Here is a 23,542-nt window from a genome sequence, read left to right on the forward strand (position 1 = left end):
AATGTTAATGAATTTGCCTAAATTCTTATAGTTAGCAAGCCTTATCATTTCCAAAAGCAGGAGGGGAATATTAAAAATCAAGGCCTATAGCTCCAAGGCTCTTCACAGAAGACAGCAAGAAGTAGATTCGAGAAATAGAATTACTATTTCAGTGCGTTACTACAGCTTAACAGACATAGTCCCTAAGAATATCTAATATAGAAAGGATGATAAAGGGCAGGATTAGGATCCAATTTCATTTTGCTCTAAAGCAGAGGTTCTCCAAGTGTGGTCCGTGGAATCTTTAAAGGGGGCTGGTACTTGTGTTAGCGGCTCAGTCGTGTCAGACTCTGTGTGACCCCATGGACTACAGCCTGCCAGGCTCCTTTGTCCATGTCCATGAAATTCTTCAGGCAAGAACACTGGAGTGGGTTGCCATTCCCTTCTCCAGGGGATCTTCCCAACCTAGGGATCGAACCCAGGTCTCCTGCATAGAAGACAGATTCTTTATCGTCTGAGCCACCATGGGGGGAGTTCTTAAGGTCAAAACTATTTTTGCAATAATACTAAAAACATATTTGCCTTTTTTACTTTTCTCTCATGAGTATAAAGTGGAGTTTTTCAGATTACATTTCACATAATATTGCGAGAGACTGAAATATAAAAGATATAAAAAGCTAGCTGTCTTCTACCAAGATAGACATTAAAGAGATTTGCAAATATGAAAACAATGCTACTCTTCTCACTGTATTTTTTGAAAACAGTTTTTATTTATTTGCAACACTTGTTATCTTTAAGTAAATTAATGTATAAATTGAAGAATTTTTTAATACTGAGACCAAAAAAGGTTGAAAAGCCACTGGTCTAAAAAGCTATGTTCAACCAATCCTGAAATCTAAAATCTGGTCTTCTAAACTGATTTACTTACCAAGATAAGTGAGCTATGTAAATGGAAAGTTCCTGAGTTTCACGATATTAAAAACTCTTTAACAACAGAAACATTTAAAAAATCTTTGTGTCTCTACCTACCCTCATCACATCACTCATATCCCCAAAAAGTGCTGCATTAAGTCTATTTCTTCATTGTACATTTCTAAATCAACATTATACTTTATACCTAAATTACATACAAGTTTCTATAATACCACATCACCTCAAAATAAACTGAACAGGAATGTTAGCCCACATAACTCAAAAGGTCAGACTTTGTCACATGGTGACAAATAATGACCTCACTAACATAAAGATATTGCTGTAAGGCTCAGCTAATCATTCACTCTTCCAACCACCTCCTAACTTCAACAGAAGGGAAGTTAAAAAAGCATTTTAGGAAAAGAATCATGTAAAATACACATTTAGATATTTAGAAGGTCACATTCCTATGGCTATTAGAAAAATAAAACTTCCACTCCTTAAAAAAAAAAAAATCACACATTTTTCAATTACCAAATAAATTATGTATTGTTTTATATGTTTTATATATGTTTATATGTTTTATATGTTTATATGTTTTTATATGAAGTACAAATTTCACAAAATCATCTACTTTTATCCATGATTCACTGAGAATGTTACCATACTTGGCACAAGATAAATATGAATTTGTTCTTGATGTTTAAAAAAAGGAAAACTGTGTAGGCAACTTTCTAGCCTCTCTCCAATAAACATCTGAACTAGATAACTGAATGTGTTATCTTGTCATTCCGTAACTTGTGATTCAATAATAGCTTCCTTTTTTTTTTAAACTAACACATCATTAAAGCTTTCGTAAGACAAATTCTACTGGATAGTGGCCAACTTTCCTCAGCAACAGTGGCATTAAAAATGCCAGCACTTTCCAATCTTCTGGTAGTTGTTCTTTGGGGAAGAAAGGGCTGTTTAGGGGGGAAAAACACTCTTACAGAGTGGTCACTTAGTTTTAAAGGTAACAGAAAATACCCCCCAAAAGGATCATCCTAAGAATGAATCATGTATCAGTTGATCTCAAATTTTTAAAACTATCAGAAAAGCCTTCTTGCGATATTTGAGGGGGAAAAAAAAAAATCCTCTACACCACATTACTTGCTAAATGGAAAATTAGAAACTGCTCACATACCAATACTAAGAGGGAGGGCGCATAAACAACCAGTCAATTAACAAGCACACTTAATTTACTTTATAAGATCTATAGTAGATGCTAGGGTTAAGAGTTCAATCAAAACATTAAGAAGAAAATTTGCCCCTAACCCCCATAGCTACAATGCTGGTATTTTCCACAAGTTTTTCTCTCTAGCATTTTCTAGTCTACTAATTCTACTTATTTAGGAAATCTTTACATATTAGAAACAAGAAAAGTAAGGAACTAAATTAGATGAATACAACTGAAGAACAAAGATGGTAAAATGTACCTTTTTAAAAAGTAACCAAAAAAAGGTTACCTGTAAGGACACAGAAAAATATTGTAAAATGACAATTCCTAAGTATCTCCTTTAGGTGAAATTAAATGGATTCCAGTTAAGAATTCTAGATAGTAAGGGCCTAGATCCTCTCTTCTTTGCTTTGTTATTGCTTACTACCTGTACAGTCAGTCACAATCTCAAAAGCTAAGAGGTAACACATTCTATATTTAATTAACCACTGTGGTAAAATGTTAACTACATACAAGTTTGGCTCTGGTTAATGAAGGGTTTATAGCATGTCCACTTGGTGAAAGGGAATGTAAGCCTCACTCAAGTTCAAATCTTTTTTCCTTCATATAGACATTAAGGAGAGTGAGAAGTAGAATGTTGAGAAAACCAATCTTAGTTTTCGCTTGGAAGAAAGGAATTAACAAGAATGTGAGATATACATTAGAATATATATATATATATGTGCCTAGCACACAGTAGGCATTCAACAAATGTAAAGAAAGAAAGTGAAAGCAACTCAGTCCTGTCGGACTCTTTACAACCCCACAGAATGCAGTCTGCCAGACTCCTCCGTCCATGGAATTCTCCAGGCCAGAATATGTGAGTGGGTTGCTGTTCCCTTCTCCAGGGGATCTTCCCAACCCAGGGAATGAACCCAGACCTCCCGCATTGTAGGCGGGTTCTTTACCATCTGAGTTACCAGGAATGTAACTTTCTCCCAAATTATGAGCAGCAAATATATACACTATATATAAAATTGCTGGCTATACACCAATGACCTCCTTTCCTCAATCACAGTCAAAATGAGAGATTAAATAACTTTTATGGGGTAATGTCGGGGCAAGATGGTAAAATAACTTCTAAGAAAATATTCTTAATTTCAAATAATTACCCTGCAAACAGAACTGCCCACTAGGCAATTCTTATGTGAAGAGTATCATGACAGAGCAAATAGTTCTGTCAACAGTCTATATTTTTGTACATGTATAAGAACTGTTGAGTGAAAATTCATCACAGGGGCCAATAGGTCTTTCTCCTTTTAGGCATGAAAGGGTTTTGTGTACTGACCCCATTTCTTTATAGCCACATCTCCAGAGACCACATAACAATATCCTGGTTTTCTTTCTACCTCTCTGGCCACTCTCTCTCACTCACTCACACACATACACAGTACAGCCATTAAGCACTGAACTCTTTAGGCCTAAGTATATTTCTTCTTACTATATTGCACACTCGTGTGTGACCCCACAGACTGTAGCCCACCAGGGTCCTCTGTCCATAGGATTCTCCAGGCAAGAATACTGGAGTGGGTTGCCATGCTCTTCTCCAGGGGATCTCCTCCACCCAGGGATCAAACCTGCGTCTCTTACATCTCCTGCACTGGCAGGCAGTCTCATACATACAAGCAACTACTTAGGTGTCTCAGTAATGAAGTTAGGCTTCATTCCTCAGGAGGGAGAAAAAAAAAATGTCAAACTCTTCACCAAGAGAATGCACTGTCTTTGTAGACGGGCCTAAGGATTGGACTTTTTACAAACAGATTTTCAAAATTACTGTGGTTCTGAATGGGCACTGAGAACTGAAACCATCTGCACCCAGAGTTTACAGTCCACATTAACATCACATTCAGCTGTCTTCAACAACACACTTTACTATTCCAGGAAACTCTTGCCCAAGCAGATAAGAATTGCAAATAACTTCATTGTTCATTCCAGGAACTTCACCAAAACCCCCTATAAAACATCAGACTGTTCAACTTTTCAATAAATAGTAGCAAATGATTGTTTACTTTCCAAGATTCTGGGGAAAAAAAAAATCTCACCTCAAAATCCTTGCTTTACTCTATCAATCCTAAACTATAACATCATGACCTCTACTAATTCTAATCAAGCTCCTACACTGAAATACCTGCATTAAAGATTTCAAATCTTCAACAAATATTCCAACTTTGTTCTCCTTCCTAACTCTGCTATTCTTTTCACCCACACATACCCCTCTTGTCCCAGGAGATTCTACCAACTCAGGAAAGGTGGTGTCCTCCTTTACTATCACAAGCAACAAACTCACCAGGTTATTTTGGGTAGTATTTTCTAGGAACCAACATTCCACAGCACTACCAGATAGTTTCTCAAATGTCTGTTAAATTCAGTTCAGCAATGCTAGTTTCACAAGTACTATGAGGAAAATATGGATAGCTAAATAAAACGGTGTAAGAAATCAGCACTCTGTATTACGCAACACATGCTGACACTACTGGCCCCAGTTTCTTAAGGAGTTACACTAATTTCTAAATAAAATGAAATAAAGAGATTACTGACATCAAAGGGGCCATAAAACCAGTGAAGAGTTCTAAGGAAGATAGAAGATAAATCAGAGAGGTTTAATATCTAAATAGGAATCAAAGGAGAAATAGGAAGGGGTAAAAACTAAATATATGAATAATCCACAATGCTAATCATCTGGAAGAAAAAATACTGCTAAATATACAACAGTATAACAGTGAAAAGAAACTTTAAGAGTCTTTATTTCTGTAAAACTTTCAAACCATGATTCAGAATTAAGATACAATGAAATGCTTAATGTATTTTCTATAAAGTCGAAATTTCATATCCACCAAGAGTAAATGTATAAAGATTTCTTCTACTATAAATCATTTAAAGTACCAATAAGGCTACAGGCATGCTTACACAGGCATGAAAGAAAAGGTTAAGCATTTAAAATGACTCAATAATTGGGAGGAACTGAAGAATTCAAACTTTTAAGATCTAAGTGTAAAAAAGGAAATCACAAGTACTAGAAGAAAAGGTGGATGAATTCCTTCACAACCTTGGAATGGTGAAGACTTTTCTAACTATATTTCAAAATTCAGAAACACTAAAAAACTACCATATAAAAAAGGAAAAATCTGCATGAAAAAAATCAGAGAATCTATACATAAACACTTACAACCCATATCACAAAAAGGGCTAATCTCCCCACAGGGAACTAGATTCCATATATATGGAATCTAGAAAGATGGTACTGATGAATTTATCTGAAAGGCATCAATGGAGAAACAAATACAGAGAACAGACTTATGGTCACTGTGAGAAGGAAGGAGAGGATGAGATGTATGGAGAGAATAACATGGAAACTTACATTACCATATGTAAAATAGCCAATGGGAATTCAATGTATGCCTCAGGGAATTCAAACAGGGGCTCTATATCAACCTAGAGGGGTGGGATGGGGAGGGAAATGGGAGGGAGGTTCAAGAGGGAGGGGTATATGTATACCTATGGCTGATTCATGTTGATGTTTGACAGAAAACGAAATTCTGTAAAGCAATTATCCTTCAATTAAAAATTAATTTTTTTAAAAGTGCTAATATCCCTATAGAGAACTCATGAAATTAACAAGAAAAAGGCCAACAACCAAACAGAATAAAGAACATGAATGTTAACAGAAAGGAAAAATAAGTTAAATGCCCACTAGACATATTAAAAAAATAATGTCATTCATGATGAGACAAACACCACAGTGTGAGTTACACCAGTTCATTAAAAAAAAGTTTTTAGATACATCTAACAGATTTACAGAAACACCTATCTGTATTGTTTAATAAATGTTTTATAATAGTTTTAGATTTACAGAAAAATTTCAAAGATAGTATGGAGTCTCCCTACACCAAACACTTAGCTTCTGCTATTAAGATCTTGTATTACCATGGTTTGTCACAATTAATGAACCCAAACTGATATAATTAACTGAAGTCTTTATTTAGATTTTATTAGTTTTTATCTAATGTTCTTTTGCTGTTCCAGGATCCCATGCAGTATACCACATTATAGTATAATCATCTTCTCAGGCTACTTTAGGCAGTGACAGTTTCTCAGACTTTCCCAGTTTGGGTGACCCTGACAGTTTTCAAGAGTAGTGTTCAGTTATTTTGTGGAATACCCCTCAACTGAGATTTGTTTGATGGTTTTCTCATGATTAGCCTGGGTTACAATTTGGGGGAGGAAGACCACAGAGGTGAAGTGCTATTCTCAACACACTATATTATTAATGTAATTTATGACTGCTGAAGTTAACTCTCACCCTATTCAGGCTGCTATAACAGAATACTTTAGACTAGGTGGCTTATAAACCACAGAAATTTATTTTCTCACAGTTCTACAGGCTGGAAGTCCAAGACCAAAGCTACTGCATACTCAGTATTTGGTGAGAGCCCACTTTCTAGCTCACAGACTGCTGTCTTCTTATTGTGTCTTCACAGAACAAGGGATATCCTTGATTTCTTACCACTAATTCCATTCATGAGGGCTCCACCCTCATGGCATAAGCATCCCCTAAGGGTCCCACCTCCAAATACCATTACACTGCGGATTAGGTTTCAACATGGGAATTTTAGGGAAATACTTGCTCTTAGACTATGTTGCTATTGTTATTGTTCACTAAGTTTTGCAAGTCTCACTAAAGTCTTCGCAACCCCATGGACTGCAGCACCCCAGGCTTCCCAGTCCTTCACTATGTCCCGGACTTTGCTCAACTCACGTCCATTGAGTTGGTGATGCCATCCAGCTATTTCATCCTCTGTTGCCCTTTTCTTCTGTTCTCAGTCTTTCTCAAGATCAGGGTCTTTCCAATGAGTCAGTTCTTCGCAACAGGTGGCCAAAGTATTCGAGCGTCAGCATCAATCCTTCCAAAGACTATTCAGGACTGATTTCCTTTAGGACTGACTGGTTTGATCTGCTTGCTGTCCAAGGGGCTCTCAAGAGTCTTCTCCAACACCACAGTTCAAAAGCATCAGTTCTTCAGTGCTCAGCCTTCTTTATGGGCCAACTCTCACATCTATACACGATTATTGGAAAAACTGTAGCTTTGACTATACGGACCCTTGTTGGCAAAGTGATATTTCTGCATTTTAATATGCCATCTAGCTTTGTCACAGCTTTCATTCCAAGGAGAAAGCGTCTTTCAAATTCATGGCTGCAGTCACCACCCACAGTTATTTTGGGAGTCCAAGAAAAGAAAATCTGCTACTGTTTCCACTTTTCCCCCAATTACGTGTCATGAAGTAATGCGACTGGATGCCATGATGTTAGTCTGTTGAATGCTCTTGGATTATAAATTATCCATTTGCTTATGCAAATAGTATGCATATGTTATTCGTTTGGCGAAATAATAGCAGAAAATAGGAAACAACACAAAGATCCCTACAGGACTGAGTGACCATATATTCAATAGAAGTAAACCACCATTAAAAATAAAGGAAGATCTTTATATATGAAAAAAGCCTCCAAACTAATATATATATTTATTTACATTTGCAAAAAAACACTTGAAAAATAAGCAGGATACTAAAAGAAATGTTTGCCTATAAAAGGCGTGTGAGGAAAAACAAGAAGAAAGCAAAAGAGGAAACAAAACTTTTGTGTGTCTCTATACATACTTCTAGGTTTATAATCACATTGGGTGCATGCTAAGTAAGACGCTTCAGTTGTTTCTGACTCTGTACCACCCTACAACTGCAGCCTGCCGGGCTCCTCTGTCCATGGGGATACTCCAGGCAAGAATAACTAGAGTGGTGGTATTGTGGTGCCCTCCCCTCCAGGGGATCTTCCCAACGCAGGGATAGAAACCACATCTGTTACGTCTAACCTGCATTGGCAAGCAGGTTTTTTACCACAAGCACCACCTGGGAAGCCCCATAATCACATTACTTATTCCAAAAAAATTTAATTTTAATTTCTGCAAATAATTTTTAATGCCTACAACTATAAAAAAAAAATTGAAGGGTTCAAATAGAAAGAAAGAATGAGGAAAGGAAAGAATCATTTCTGAAGAGTAAGTATATTATGAGATAAAATAGCTCCCGCTTAGGGACAATTATGTACCAAAAATTCATTGCAAGCTTTAATAAAAAAAAAAAAAAAAATGCGAAATGTACTATACCTGCTGCTGCTGCTGCTAAGTGGCTTCAGTCGTGTCCGACTCTGTGCTACCCCATAGTTGGCAGCCCACCAGTCTCCCCCATCCGTGGGATTCTCCAGGCAAGAACACTGGAGTGGGTTGCCATTTCCTTCCCCACTATACCTGCTAAAATTACCCTATTCTCAAAACTTAACTGTATAGTAATAATTAGACAAATAATTTGACAAATAATTATAGTGCTGTAAAATAACCTTCGTTATTAGCACAAAGATAAAGTCTAAAGAACTACAAAATCATCTGTATAAGCACAATATTTGTGTTATTGACTTGTAAGCTGATACTTAAGGTTAATTAAAAGTATCTATTATTTCTACAAGCTATAATTTACTATTTTTTTCTATTTCCCCAAGAAAATGATGAAACCAATTTCTAACATACAGAAACATATTCTCATTGGAAGATAAAAATGGCAGGGGTCTGCAAATAAAAACCCACATCCAAGTGCTCCTAAGAGCCAGTAAAATAATTTTCATGTCTCTGAGGTGAACCAAACCAGAGAACAAGGACACAGGGAGCTCTTTTTAAAGTAGGAAAGCAATCCTCTAAGGCCTCCATCACAAAAAGCTGTCCATTCAACACTCAGAAGTAGCTCACTTGCAGCTGTTCACAAAACTTACCCAAAACTCACAGTAGAAAAAGATTATATTATGCCTAAAAATGTTCCACTGGTGAATAAAATCCAAACTCCTTGCTGGTTTATCTCCCTCTCTGATCTCATCTTCTACCACTATTTCTCTATTCCTATTATACTACAAGTGGTTGATAGAGAATATATTCTTTTAAAAATAATGCTTAAAGTCTTTATTCATACCTCTTTTTCACCCACTTCTTTTATCTGAGAATGCTTCCCTTCTTTTCTGTATGTAGAGCTAATTATCTTTAGCATCTCCTCTGAGAAATCTACCTAATACCCTTGGCTAAAAGTCATTCCTTCATTCTCTTCAGGTTAACCAAGTCCACCTTTAGTGAGAGCATGAAATGGATAAAATCTATTCTAAGTTACGTAAGTTTTACTGAGATGCTCTTTACATGGCATAATCTGGACTAAGTAAATAGAAGTCTATTCTGATTCCTAATACAACTCTTATTAGATGTGTTGACCTATTTAGGGTTAAAATTTTATAGCAGAGAAGACCAGTTTTGCAAAAAAAAAAAAAAAAAGGAGACAACTATATCTACTTTTTTTTTGGCCTGTCATTTACAAAAGTAGAATAAAAATATATATATAATATCAAAATTATTGGGAGAAAATATCCAGCATCTTGCCATACCAGGCAGGAAGATATAATATGGTGAAAAGTTAAAATAAGCTGGCATTAGTACAAGAATACATGGATCACCAAAATGAATTCTCTGACTTTAGAAAAGAAAAAAAGCTTTATGTGTAGTAATTTGATACAAAGAAAATATCACAAAATAACAACTCTAGTCAAAGCTATGATATTTCCAGTAGTCACGTATGGATATAAGAGTTGGACTATAAAGAAAGCTGAGCGTCAAAGAATAAATGCTTTTGAACTGTGGTGCTGGAGAAGACTCTTGAGAGTCCCTTGGACTGCAAGGAGATCCAACCAGTCCATCCTAAAGGAGATCAGTCCTGGGTGCTCATTGGAAGGACTGATGTTGAAGCTGAAACTCCAATACTTTGGCTACCTCATGCGAAGAGTTGACTCATTGGAAAAGACCCTGATGCTGGGAAAGATTGAGGGCAGGAGAAGATGATGACAGAGGATGAGATGGTTGAATGGCATCACCGACTCTATGGACATGAGACTGAGTAAAGTCTGGGAGTTGGCGATGGACAGGGAGGCCTGGTGTGCTGCAGCCCATGCGGTCGCAAAGAGTCGGACACGACTGAGCGACTGAACTGAACTGAACAACAACAAAGCTGTGAGGATTTAGGGAATGCTAATAGTCTCCTCCCTAGCAGCTTGAGGGGAGAATACAGAGGGAAGGAAAAAAACAACAAAAACCAACATCCTAGCAATCAAAGAAATTCAAATAAAATGGTTATCTTTCTATAAGCAAGTTATCAGAAGCAAATATTTTAAATATTAGTATCACTGAAAATAGATGTGGTAGATTATCGGCAGCACTGGTACAACAGGCATTACCAGAAAGGTTCACAGGCTTCGATGTGGGAAGTCCATTTCTGTATATCTACGCATCCTAAGGAAATGTAAAACGGAGGTGGTGGGTCACATGCTGGAGTCTGTCCCTGCACAATTTAAAATAGTGAAAATTTTAAAGTGATAATTTAATAATTATCAACCACTATGAAATGTTTAAATTCTTTTCATTGATGATTAACCACTAAAAATTATAGCCATAAGAATTAGTATTACCATAAAAACTTACATTATAAAAAGGAACCTGGGCAAAAATATTTAACTCCAAATATGAAAAAAGACAAAGGGACTATTTGAAGATGATAACCACTGTAAGGAATTTAAAGTCTATTTTTTACATTATAAATGTTCTTATACTTAAAAGATAATTTTCAAAACATAATAATTGAGACTATAAAGGCAGGAAACAGTAAGACACTGGAAAGAAACTAAAATTATTGAACAAGAGGGCATTAGACTGGGGTGGCTCCAATGCTTTGGTAGTCTACATAAGCTGACTAAAACCTAAGCCAGACTCAATACACTTGTATCTGAGAAAATTAAACTTTAGAACAACCAACCAACTAGGCTTTCCTAAATAAGGCAATCACTTAAGCTATAGCCAGTCAAGTTAATTTCCTTTCTTTGCTTCCATGTCTTCTCTATAAAAACCTCCACCCACCTCCTATTGGTGGAGCACTCCTTGTGGTAGTACCACTTGTGGCTTGGTACTGCCTGATTCAAATCAAGGTATGCTCAAAGAAAGTTGAAAATTTTTAATGTGCCTCAATTTACTGGTTTTTGTTTGGCTGGTTTTTTTTTTTTTTTGGCTGCACTGTGTGGCAAGCAGGATCTTAGTTCCCCAACCACGGATCAAAGCCATGCCTACTGCAGTGTACTCTTAACCACTGGACCATCATCAGGGAAGTCCCCTCAGTTTACCTTTTAACCAAACAAACTAAAAAGCAAGACGAAAACATTCACCAAAGTAAATAAAATAACTGGAACAGAAGTACATCAACCTAAGAAAACCTTCCCCCAAACACAATTAAACTAGGAAATATAAAATAGAATAAAAAGAAAAAAATAAGATGGAATGATGAAAATTTTTAATCACTTTGCGTTTACTTTAACTTATATATGAGTGGTTCCTCCCCTTGACACTATGGTAAATCCTAGAACAATGACTCTAAAATTCAAGAATTACTTGAAATATTCTTTAAAAACCCAAACCCAGAGTATCCCAATTCAGGTGCTCTAGAACAGAGCTTGAAATTTTACACACACACAGAGGCTTCTTGTTTTGTCATTTTTAATCAACAAGTGTGCTTCTGAAGTTCAGGTTAAGGCCACTGACCTACAAATAAGAGAATAAAAACACAGTAAACAGCAAAAATCTAAGCAGATTTTATGACGACGGAAAAATGCAAAACTAGTTTCTTTTTTTGATGGGTAAGTTATATTAGCTGTTATTCTATTTTGACTTCAGAAAATCTGAGTCACACATAAAACTCATTAAGAAGGAAAGCATATATATATTGTCTAGACCATTAAGATGTCAAATAAATGGTATAGCACAGAAAAACAGGGTGGTTACAAGAAAAATTTGGTTGGCCCTAAGGAAAAGCTTATCAATGTGCTCATCAGGAAGATTATGACAGTTTTATCCCTAACGGTCATTAGATAGGAAACAACAATGAATATCCCACTTTAGTCCACTAGCCTATGCTATTCCCCTCCTGCCAATACACATAAAGGGTGCAACATACACCCATCAGTAAACTTAACTCACTAACACATTGATTCTCAAATTCGGTGGAAGGCATATTAGAAAATCCACGGGGTATATCTATAGTTTAAAACGCCAGAGATGATTTTGACTCAATTATCCTTGTGAATCACTTAGATATTCATCAACCTGAAGCAGTGGCTCTGCAAAGCAATTCTAGTACCATAACCAAGTTTTTCCCAGAGAAATAATAATAATGCAGAGTAATAAAAATAATTGCTAACTGAGTACTCACTAGGTGCAAGGTACTTTGCAGTCTTCTATACATACCATTGAATTTCTATAACCCTATAAAGTAGGGTCTGTCATTCCCAATTTTACAGAAGAAAATGACCCTGAAGAGTTTAAGTAGCTCAAGATCACATAGTTATTAGTTATTACTGAAGTAGTCTTTATGGGGGGGGGGAACTATCATCAATTCTAAACTTTACATAATAGAAATGAGTTGTAGAGTTTTTTTACAAAATATTATAGCTAAAAGTTAAAATGTCAACCATTTTATAGCTTCCTGGAAAAACAGGGGTCAGAAGAAAACAAAAATGTAAATAATATCTGCAAAAGGAATGGCAAAAATCCATGTTCACAAACTTACAGGCAAAAATTACTGAAAAATATAATGCTAACTTCTGTTTCTGGAGTGATAAAATGTAGGTATATATCATCTTGAAAATTTAACTGATATAAACATTTTCAGCATTTTAAGGCTATATAATAAACTGAGGAATATGAAAAAGCATCAACTCTTACAAATTGTGAAAACTTGTTTTTTTTTAAATGTCACATCAAGATATTAAGCTATCTGATTTCTCAAATCTAGTTTTTATAACATACTGTATCAAAGATATAATTTAAAACTCAATTTTAAAAACCTCAATGAAATGTCTAATTTTAAAAGCTGACAATAAAGCAGTTTATTTAAGTACAGTAATTTCAATGAAAAGTGTGTATGTGTGTGTGTGTGTATATATATATATAAACTATAAGGTTAACAGGAATGACATTAAATGCGCTGTTCTGAGTGCAATTCTGTATTTTAATGAATTTAAGCCTAGTACTCTACAGCTAAACAGTTGGATTTCATTAAGGATGAAATTTCATCCAAATCTTCTTCTTGATATTAACCAATGTTTTTAGACCTTTAAAAATAGCTATTTTATTCACATGGGCTTCCCAGGTGGTAGAGTGGTAAAGAATTCGCTTGCCAATGCAGGAGAATCAGGAGGCATGGGTTAAATCTTTGGTTTGCAAGATCCCCTGGAGGAGGAAATGGCAACTCACTCCAATATTCTTGCCTGGAAAACCCCATGGACAGAGTTTGGCGGGCTACAGTCCATAGGGTGGCAAAGAATAGGACACAACTGACCGTGCACACACACATACTGTATTTACATATAGATACTGTATTTACATATAGATATTGTAATTGATAGATCTTATTTGTCTAAAAGAAAAATCTTTGAACATAACACCTCTTTTCTTTTCATTTGCATATATCTCACATGTAACTTAAAAGGCCCAATAATACCAAGTTATTGCCCCTCCAAATTGGCCTAGTAACTGCTTCCAGATTACTCTCATAAAAACACAGCATACACGAAACACAGGCTCTTTATTTTCTACTGTATCAAAATTACTTGACTATTTCTAAGCCATAACTAATCTGACTCTAATTTACTAATTCAATGTTTTTTCTAATTCTATCACTTCATTCAATTAAGCAATACATAATATGGGGGAAATACCAAAATTTAAAAAGCATGGTCCCTCTGGTGCACAAAGCAGTCAAAAGGGTAAAGACTTGTAAATAATTAATTACAACACAATGTATTAAGTTCCATGCTATGCTATGCTAAGTCACTTCAGTCGTGTCCGACTCTGTGCGACTGACCCCATAGACAGCAGCCCACCAGGCTCCCCCGTCCCTGGGATTCTCCAGGAAAGAACACTGGAGTGGGTTGCCGTTTCCTTCTCCAATGCATGAAAGTGAAAAGTGAAAGTGAAGTCGCTCAGTCGTGTCCGACTCTCAGCGACCCCATGGATTGCAGCCTAACAGGCTCCTCCATCCATGGGATTTTCCAAGCAAGAGTACTGGAGTGGGGTGCCATTGCCTCCTCCGATTAAGTTCCATACAGGGTGCTAAGTCGCTTCAGTTGTGTCCAACCCTTTGAGACCCTGTGGACTGCAGCCTGCCAGGCTCCTCTGTCTTTGGGGATTCTCCAGGCAAGAATACTGGAGTGGGTAGCCATGCTCTTCTTCAGGGGATCTTCCCGATCCAGGGACTGAACCTCTGCTCTTACATCCTCTATTGACAAGAGGGTTCTTTACCACTAGCACCACCAGGGAGGCCCCATGGAGTCCTATGCTGCTGCTGCTGCTGCTAAGTTGCTTCAGTCGTGTCCGACTCTGTGGGACCCCATAGATGGCGGCCCACCAGGCTCCGCCATCCCTAGGATTCTCCAAGCAAGAATACTGGAGTGGGTTGCCATTTCCTTCTCCAATGCATTAAAGTGAAAAGTGAAAGTGAAGTCGCTTAGTCGTGTCCGACTCCTAGCGACCCCACGGACTGCACCCTATCAGGCTCCTGCGTCCATGGGATTCTCCAGACAAGAGTACTAGAGTCGGTTGCCATTGTCTTCTCCATTGAGTCCTATAGTAGACATAAATGCTATAGCAGGATCACAGTAACTCTGCCAGAATGAATCAAAGACAACTTCGAGGAAGTAACACTGTCCTCAAAAAAGAGAATTTCTCTCCAAGCACTGTAATATCTATGTGCCAGTTTCCTCATCTTTGTATCCTAGCATTGACCACAGTGGTAGTACAGGGTAGACATGTACTTCAGACATGGATGAACAGATGAATGGATAGATTTCATTAAGGATGAACTTTATCACAATAAAATTTGGTAGATGCTCAAATAACGTGAACTAATTTTACACTTCAAGAAAATTATACACAACTTTCGATTATCCCACTGTCATGGATCTATAAATCTATCTCCTTACATATAGTGTTCAATATCATATGTTACGGCAGAACATAACATTATTTATAGTAGGCATCCCACCTATTAGATTTACTGATAGACATCTACCGATTTTCCAAGTTGGCCAAAAGAGAGGAAAACAGGCTAGGAAAGGTAAGCTGCATCTCAGATATATTTAATATATTTTTCTGGTCCTTAAAATCTCTCTCTTCAGGTCAAATATTTTGCAGGTATCAAACTGACTGCCACTAAAAAATCTGGGAGCGAAACAATGACAAAGAATTCACGAAGGACAGTAAAAATTCTTGAATTAATTTTGTAAGTATCTCACAGAAATATTTTTTTGAAAGTCTAACAGGTCCTCTCCCCACCAGTTCAAAGAAATTGCCAACACTGTAAGCTGAACGCTAGTAAATTATACTAGGTTTTCTATTGTAGGCTGATTTTACTTCATAGATACTATATAAAGCACATTTTAAGATACCATCAATCTACTGTTTATCTTCATCATTTCAAATGCTAAGTGTCATAATTCGTTTACAAAATGCATTTAAAATATTTTCCATTTAAAAGATTAAGCAGAAACTACACATTCAAAATTCAAAGAACTGTTTTTCCTTCACCTATGTGAAAGGGGACAACTTTTAAAATAGATAAAATACTCTAAAGAATATTTTATAAGCTGGATTTAACTTATAATGTCTTTTTTCTATAATACAGCAATATATTCATTACAATTACACATCATGGAAGTATAAAAGCCATATAAATGTCATGTCATGATGCTCTAATTTTTATTAAGACTACAGAACAGTAATAAAGATTCAAAATGTAATGCCCTATAAATATTCAGTATTGTTAGACAATAACAAAATATCAGGGCAAAAACTGTGTTCATAGAAAATTTTCTTATATTAAGTAACATTATTATCTTCACTTTTGAATGTCTATCTCAGTAGCCATTGTTCACAATATTGCAGTGTTTTAGTTAGCACTATTTCACCAACAGAGGAGAAAAATACTGCTGAAAATAAGGGAAAAAACAAAGGCAATGACAGAGTAAATTTTCCATGCCATCTCTTTTCACCATAATCATAGGACTAAACCGGTAAATGAAAACTAAATATATCAACACTTATATACTTTTAAATGTTCTTAGTCAACACAGCTATTTTGTGCTCCAAAAAAAAAAATTAATTTTTTTATTGGTAAAACCAATGACTTATTAGAACAAGATTGCTGGTGTACAAAGCTACCACTACCACACTGAATCGCTATCATACACTGAATTAATTATTCTAATTTCATCTTTCCTTACTATGTATCTTTTTGCCTTTTCATTACTATGTATTGCTTCTTTTTTCTTCAGGTAATCAGACTCATTTGGCAAGCTGCACTATTTCAAATATCTAACACTAAAAGTGATTTTAATGGACCTGAATACAAAGATGAGAATACATTACACATTTTATAGAAGCTCCTTTTAATAACAGGCAAATCAGAATATTAACAAGACAATTTTTTTAAACAAGAATTTAATTCTCCATATATTATTTTTACTGACTGTAAAGGTCAGGTGAAAATTTGAAAGATACAGAAATGTATTTTTATTCATCTGTAAGTCCCACTACCCAGATCTCTGATGACTTTTTGGTAGATTTCCTTCTAGTGAGGATAAAACTTCAAGTAACTAATTAGACACTAATAATTATGTAGTGGGGGGAATTATGTAGGGGGGGGAAATCAGTGTATCCTCAATACAGCCTTTTGATAAACATATAAAACATTGATTATTAATGATATGACCTGTTAATTTCACAAAGAATTTAGGGAGTCTTTCAATTCAGACTGATCCCTAAACTGAAGTCCCTTTCACAATTTTTAGTGTCAACATTTTAATGGCTATAAGCAGCAAGATGAGACTATTCTTAAAATGATTATCAACAGTGATGTCAAACACATTTCAACATGTTTTTATTTTTGCTGTTAAAAAAAATCAATAATATATTTGCACAGTCATTTTAAAAGTTTAAATTCAAAGACAAAATTCTTTGAAGCCCAATATTCAAAACCATTAGTTTTCCTGGCCCATAAGATAATTTACCAGATAAAAGGTTACCGCTTCTACATCTGGAAATCTCTTCCATTAAAAAAAAAAAAATTCCTTAAATATAGCCACATTTTTTCTTTTGTTCCAACCCATTGTTTATGGAAGTATGCAGATATTAGGAATACAAAGACTGAAATAACTTCATTAACAAAGCAACATCAACATTTAATAAATAAACCAACTACTTAATCTTATAAAAGAACAGAACAAAACCAATTAAATGCTAGCAAGTCCTTTTCTTACAGTATGGTTGAACCTGATTTCTACCTTCTAGAACGCCCTCCTTTACTCAGGACATCAAAGATCTTAAAATTCCCATTCATTTTCTTCTAATGGTCAATACGCCTAAAACATAGTAATTTAAATTTGTTACTCTGACCTTCTTACGTAAGAGCCTTTTAAAAGAAATCCTTCAACAAAGACTCGAGAAAGAACCAGCAAAGTTTGAGTAAACAATTGTCTAAGTCAAGCATTTCCTGATAAGTGACAGAAGATCTAGTGGCTGCCAGGGATATACTTGCTGACCCTAGGAACAGTCAAAACTCAAAACAAAATTTGCCACTTCTGTATCTAAAACGTTAATTTGGCTAATAAGTAAAATGTGATAATCCATGACCAGCGACGTGTCTCTGGTGGACACATTATAGAGGAGGAGCGCCATGGATTTCAGCTACATGCTTTTGCCATTTTTGCAGAAGAAAAGCTAATTGTTAACGGCCATGTGACATTATAAGATCCCAGAAAGGAAAGGGTGGGAGGAAGAAAGAGGAGTTCAAGGCAGTTCAGGGTCAGAACAAGCTCAGACATCCTGTCATTAGCAAACGTTCCCCAGGCTGAAGGCATAATGCTGCTTACCCGAAAAGGAGTGGGTGAGAAGGGAAGAACGAGGGGAAAACCGCAGGAGAGTCAGTGTGGCACGGAGGGGGTGATGGGAGGGAGCAGATCTGTAGCTCTCCAGCCGAGTTGGGGAGCAAAAACCGTCGGGCACAAAAACCCTGAGAAAAGCAACTGCGACGCAGACGACAGTACTTGGCAGCCCCTTCATCTCCCCCTCCCCATCGGTTACTGGGGTTTCCCACCTTCCCTCCACCTCTGCTCTGGCCAACACTCAGGGGTGTGACCCGCCAGCGGGAGGCTGCCCCGAGCTTTGTCTCAGCCGGCTCCCCACGCGAGGGCTCCTCCTCCCGCTCCCCACCCGCGCACACCTCCGGCGTCTCCAAGGAGCTGGAAACGCGGCAGCCGCCGCCTCTTCGCCCACCTCCCGCGGACCCGCGCCCCTTCCTTCCCCTCGGGGCTGCGCCGCCCGCTCCCGCAGCTCCACCCCCGCCGAGGGGACCTTTGTGTCTCGGGAGACTTTCTGCCTCTTCCCCTCCTCGGCCTCGCGGGGAGACCGGCCTGCCCCCGGAGACCAAAACGGCAGCAAACACGGACGCGGCGGCGGCTGAAGGCGCCTCCCGCGAAGGAGCCAGAGCGTCAGACACCCACACCCCACCCCACGCCAGGGGAAATGCCCGGGGTCCGCGCTGGACCCCAGGGGCAACAAGCACCAGCGAGCCCCCTGCGCCGCGCCGCCCTCTCTCAACTTCCCGACCGGGCCTGAGCCTCCCACGCCCCTACCCAGCCGCTCGCCCCGGCCCCCAGTGTCAAGCACCCTGCGGCCCCACTCCGCCCGGGGTCGGCGGGCCAGGAGGGAAAGCCCCGCGCCGCCGGCGGCCGCCAACTCACCAGCAAGTGCGGGGGCTGCGTCCCGAGAGCAGGCGAGGCGAGGGAGGCGCAGAGGCAAAGCGGCTCCGCCGACGCCCGCGGCGACCGGATGCAGGTCCGGGTCCCAGCCGCTGGCCGACCCAAGGCGCCTCCGACGCGCAGGCCTCCGCCGCCGCAGCCGCCTTCCAGCTCTCGCCGAAGAGTCCGAGCCTCCGGGAGGGGCTGCGGGTCGCTCACGCGTTGCCAAGCCCCCCGGACAACATGGCTCCCGGGCCGCCGAGTCGCGCAGGCGGCCCACTAATCCCCTTGGAGGAGCCGGGGTGGGAGCGAGGCGGGCAGGGAGGCGCCGACGCCCGGCTGAGGCGGCTGGGCCGGACACGGGTTCTTCTTCTCTGGGGCCGCCGGACGGTGCCGAGCCGACGAGACGCTCGCCGCTGCGTGTGCGTCGCTTTCTCACTCGGCGGCTGCGGATTGACGCCTCCGCCTGTTTCCCAGGGGAGAGCGAGCGCGAGAGAAAAAAAGACTTTTATTGAAACGCTCCAACCAGCAGCAGCAGAGAAAGGCGACCGGCTGCGGGAGCTTCCCCCACCAGCTCTCGAGCCGCTCGCCGCGGGCAGCGCGACCCCTGCCGGTGGCCGCGGCGGGGGCGGGGCCTAGAAGGCGGGGCGGGGTATCCCCGGGAAACCCCCCACCCCGAGGTGGGGGCCCTCTGTCTCAAGTGCACCGCTTTTGGGGTGGCGAGAGGGCGGTGGGAGAGGTGATGAGACCCCACGAGGGTGAAGGTTAGGCAGTGCCTGTCCACGGCGACTGGAGAAGAAATCTCACTGGTTCAGCCCCTTCATCTTTCACCATCCCCCCACCAACACAAAAACTGTGGCTTAAATTATCCAAGTAATTATGTAATTTAGATACCATTGCCACAGTTCTCTACTCGTTCTCTAGAAAGCTGATGTCAAAGGACCCGCACTTGAGCTTGATTGCTGCAACTTTTCTCCTTTATTGTGGGCGGCTGGGTGAATACGAGAGCAGCAATCACTCACACAGGCAGCATTTATTCAGTTAAACTACAATCTCCTTTATATTATGTTTTTGACAATATACTAGGTCTTTAAAGGACTGAGAGTCTCACTGGCATGAAAGATACGCCATAAGCAGTTATAATAAAAACCTGAGCTTTATGAGAAGGGAAATAGAAGGTGCTGTGAGAACAGAAAGGAACTTCTGTTGCTGAGCTGGTTAGGTTTTGTTTTCTTGGAGGAGGGGGGCCGGAGAGAGGTTGGCCCAGTTTCTGTAAATGTTTTTACTTTCTTCTCTCCCAGAGGCTAAAAGCTAGTTCAGGAATGAACAGCAGAGTGAAAGTGAAGACAAACTGAAGTAATACTGACCCACTTTTTTCATTTAAAAAGGATAAAAGCATAAAGTAAACACAAAAATATAACCCCCTAGAGGGAGATCATGAGAGGACTGAAAAGAGAATGGAAACCGGATGTAGACAACCTAAACAAGAAAAAAAAAAAAAGTAAAACCACATAAAAGGCCCAGTGAAGTGAGATATAAATATTTTTCCATTGTAATACCCAGAAATAGACTTACTAAAATTTTAATGTAATTTCAAATCACATTATGTCCTAAGGACTTCTGACAGTTATATTTCGGATTCCTGGGTGAATCTTTTCTCCCTAAAAATAATGTCTGCCTATTTCTCTTATTTTGTTGGACCAAACTGAATGTATCTACTGTAATATTCAACAATCATACATTTCAATCAAACCACTCCCATACATCTAAAATTGCCAGAATCCGTAAGTTAGCGGCATTTGTGCTCTACACATATTTAACACTTGCTTATCATACAAGAACACAAATATACAACAAGCTCTTTTTTAGAACAATTGGGCTTAAAAAAAAACAACTGTAATTGACGCTTTTTAAATTTGTCCAAGTCAAAGAACTTTGTAATATGGCAAGAAGTAGCATGATTCAGAGATCTTTTAAGGTTGGAAAGACAGAAAAGTTGGTATTTTTATAAGACCTACTTATATACCAAATATTTATCACATACTTGCCTTATTTAAAAAAAATAATTGTACATCTTTTTTTGGACCCTTAGTGATGTTAGAAATCATAATAAAAGTAAGTTTACAAAATAACATTCTGAGTTACACATCAATAATTCCCCTTCTATCATTATATTAGAATTACTTCATTGTAAATCAAAAGATTATTTTAATTGCCCCATCTAAAGCTGGTGAAAAGTACCTTTTCCTCTTCCTATATCTTTTATTACAATAAGGATTTCATAATTAGAGCTTAGTTAATGATCGTATCCATCTATTTGTTCTTTCCATCAGAAAAATTTACTGATTACTCCTGATGTGCCAGGCACTGTTCTAGGCAGTGAAAATATAGAAGTGAACAAGACCAAAAAGATATAGCCATTATGGAACTGTTTGTTAGTGGTAGAAACAAGCAATAAATATGTAATCACTTAAGAAATTCATAACTCATATCATGAGAAATCTAATGAAATAGTAATGCAAAGGAAATTGATAGAACAGGAAAAGTGGTGAGGTGAGGAAGTCTTGATTATCAACAAAGGCTGAAAGCCATGCGTTCTTTCTTTGTATCAACTTAGTAAATTATTTAATCTAGAAAATATCATATAAAAAACAAATGTAGTATTTACATACAATGGAATATTATTCAGCCACTAAAAAGAGGGAAATGATGCTACATATGGATGAAACCAGAGAACTTTACCCTAAGTGAAATAAGCCAATCACAGAAGCACAAATGCTTCATGATTCCATTTATATGAATTATGATAGTCAAATTCAGAAGCAGGAAATAGGAGAAGCCAGGAGCTAGAGGGTGCAGGAAATGGAGAATGCTACTCAGTGGGTATAAAGTTTCAATTATGTAAGATGAAAAAGTTCTAGAGATCTGCTGTACAACTTTGTGCCTATGGTTAACAACACTGTATTGTGCCCTTAAGAATTTAAGAGGGTAGATATCTTTTTATCTGTTCTTATGCAATTGTAAAAAAAGAAAAGAAAAAGTCACATTCAGTCAAAATAATGGGTGCGTGCATTTAGTTAATTTTTAAGACCAATTTAAAATTCACACGTCATGATTTTGGCATGTTGGCCTTTTCCCTAGGTTGTAATATAGATTTTTTTTTTCTAACCTTGTAGAATCAAGTTAAATGATAAAGTTATAGATCTCCCAAACTGTGCTTAGATAGATATTTCCTAGAGCTTGATAGGCTTCCTAGGTGGCTCATGGGTAAAGAATCTGCCTGCCAAGCAGGAGGTGCAGATTTGGTCTGTGGGTAGGGAAGATCCCTGGGGTGGAAGGGCAGCCATGGCAACCAACTCCAGTATTCTTGCCTGGAGAATCCCATGGACAGAGAATCCATAGGGTCGCAAAGAGCCAGATGCAACTGAGGCAACTGAGCACACGCACAGTTTGGTGGGGGAAAAGGGTTGAGAAGGATTTCAAATTCAATCCAACTACTTAATCTCTTTTGGAGATTCACAATGCACATTTATATATTAAAAGCTCTGAAAAGTCCTGACACTAAAAGTAATTTTCTCTCCAGCTGAACCAGTGTATCCCAAAATGTTCTGATCCTAGAGTAGCTTTATCACAGGACATATATGAAAATATTGAGGAACACACAATTGCTGATGAGCAGTTTGGGAAACTGCTCTCTTGAAGCCTGAGACATTTACTCTTCAGCCTCAGAAAAGGGGGCTCTTGAAGGGGAGAATTTGAAGGTCATTGAACTTTGCACAAGGAGTAGATGGAGGTGGAGACAGAAAATATTTTCTGTGATTCACACTTTGAGAGTGATATAGCCTGGAAAACAAATATGAAACATGACCAGATAAGATACAGAAAAAAGAAGCTGGTTTTCTTAAGCTGATTTTCAGTTGCCTTACATCAGTGGTTCTCAAACAATGGTCTCTAATCCACAGCAGCAATATCACCTGGGGATTTCTTAGAAATGAAAATTGTCAGGCCCCACCTGACACCAACTGAATCAGGAACTCTGGGATGGAGCCCAGCAAGCAGTTTTAAATCTGCTGGATTCCACTGAACAGGAAAGTTTGGAACCACTTGTGTACACAACATCAATATATAGCTTTACCTGTCTACAAAACGATTTTCCACATGTATGAGTTTCTGGAGCCTTTCCAATTATTAATAATTGTAAAAAAGTCCTCGAAGAAATTAACTTAACAAATTGAGGAAAAGCTTTTTTGTCTATGCACTTCTCTGTTTTGCTAGGCCAAACGCATCATACATTTATTTTTTTGCAATAGGAATGAAGCAAATTCAGCTAAGGGCAGCAATCAACTATCATCCCCTAATATTAGTTGAGCAAAGTAATTTTATGTTTCATAAAAGTGAGATGGTGACTGCAGCCATGAAATTAAAAGATGCTTGCCCCTTGGAAGAAAAGCTATGACAAACCTAGATATCATATTAAAAAGCAGA

The 23,542-nt window shown here is 38.4% G+C and overlaps 1 protein-coding gene across 5 annotated transcripts in view; it reads right to left on the reverse strand.

Annotated features, from left to right (window-relative positions):
* Nucleotides 1-19,636, reverse strand: part of CDK17 (cyclin dependent kinase 17) — a 111,487-nt gene extending 91,851 nt beyond the window's left edge. For 2 of the 5 annotated variants that reach the window (XM_086400795.1, XM_086400792.1), the window contains exon 1: nucleotides 18,191-18,479. In XM_086400795.1, the coding sequence (XP_086256921.1) occupies nucleotides 18,191-18,380 (190 nt within the window). In that variant the 5' untranslated portion in view covers nucleotides 18,381-18,479. Of the gene's footprint in view, nucleotides 1-10,456; nucleotides 11,188-18,190; nucleotides 18,573-19,060 lie in introns of those variants that run through there. The other 3 variants (XM_086400793.1, XM_086400791.1, XM_086400794.1) reach the window with 3 other exon arrangements.
* Between the last annotated feature and the right edge of the window lie 3,906 nt (nucleotides 19,637-23,542).

Source organism: Bos grunniens, chromosome 5 (assembly GCF_055505025.1).
Source record: "Bos grunniens cultivar Pamir isolate PY7600 chromosome 5, Bosgru_T2T1.0, whole genome shotgun sequence".
Lineage (NCBI taxonomy): Eukaryota > Metazoa > Chordata > Mammalia > Artiodactyla > Bovidae > Bos > Bos grunniens.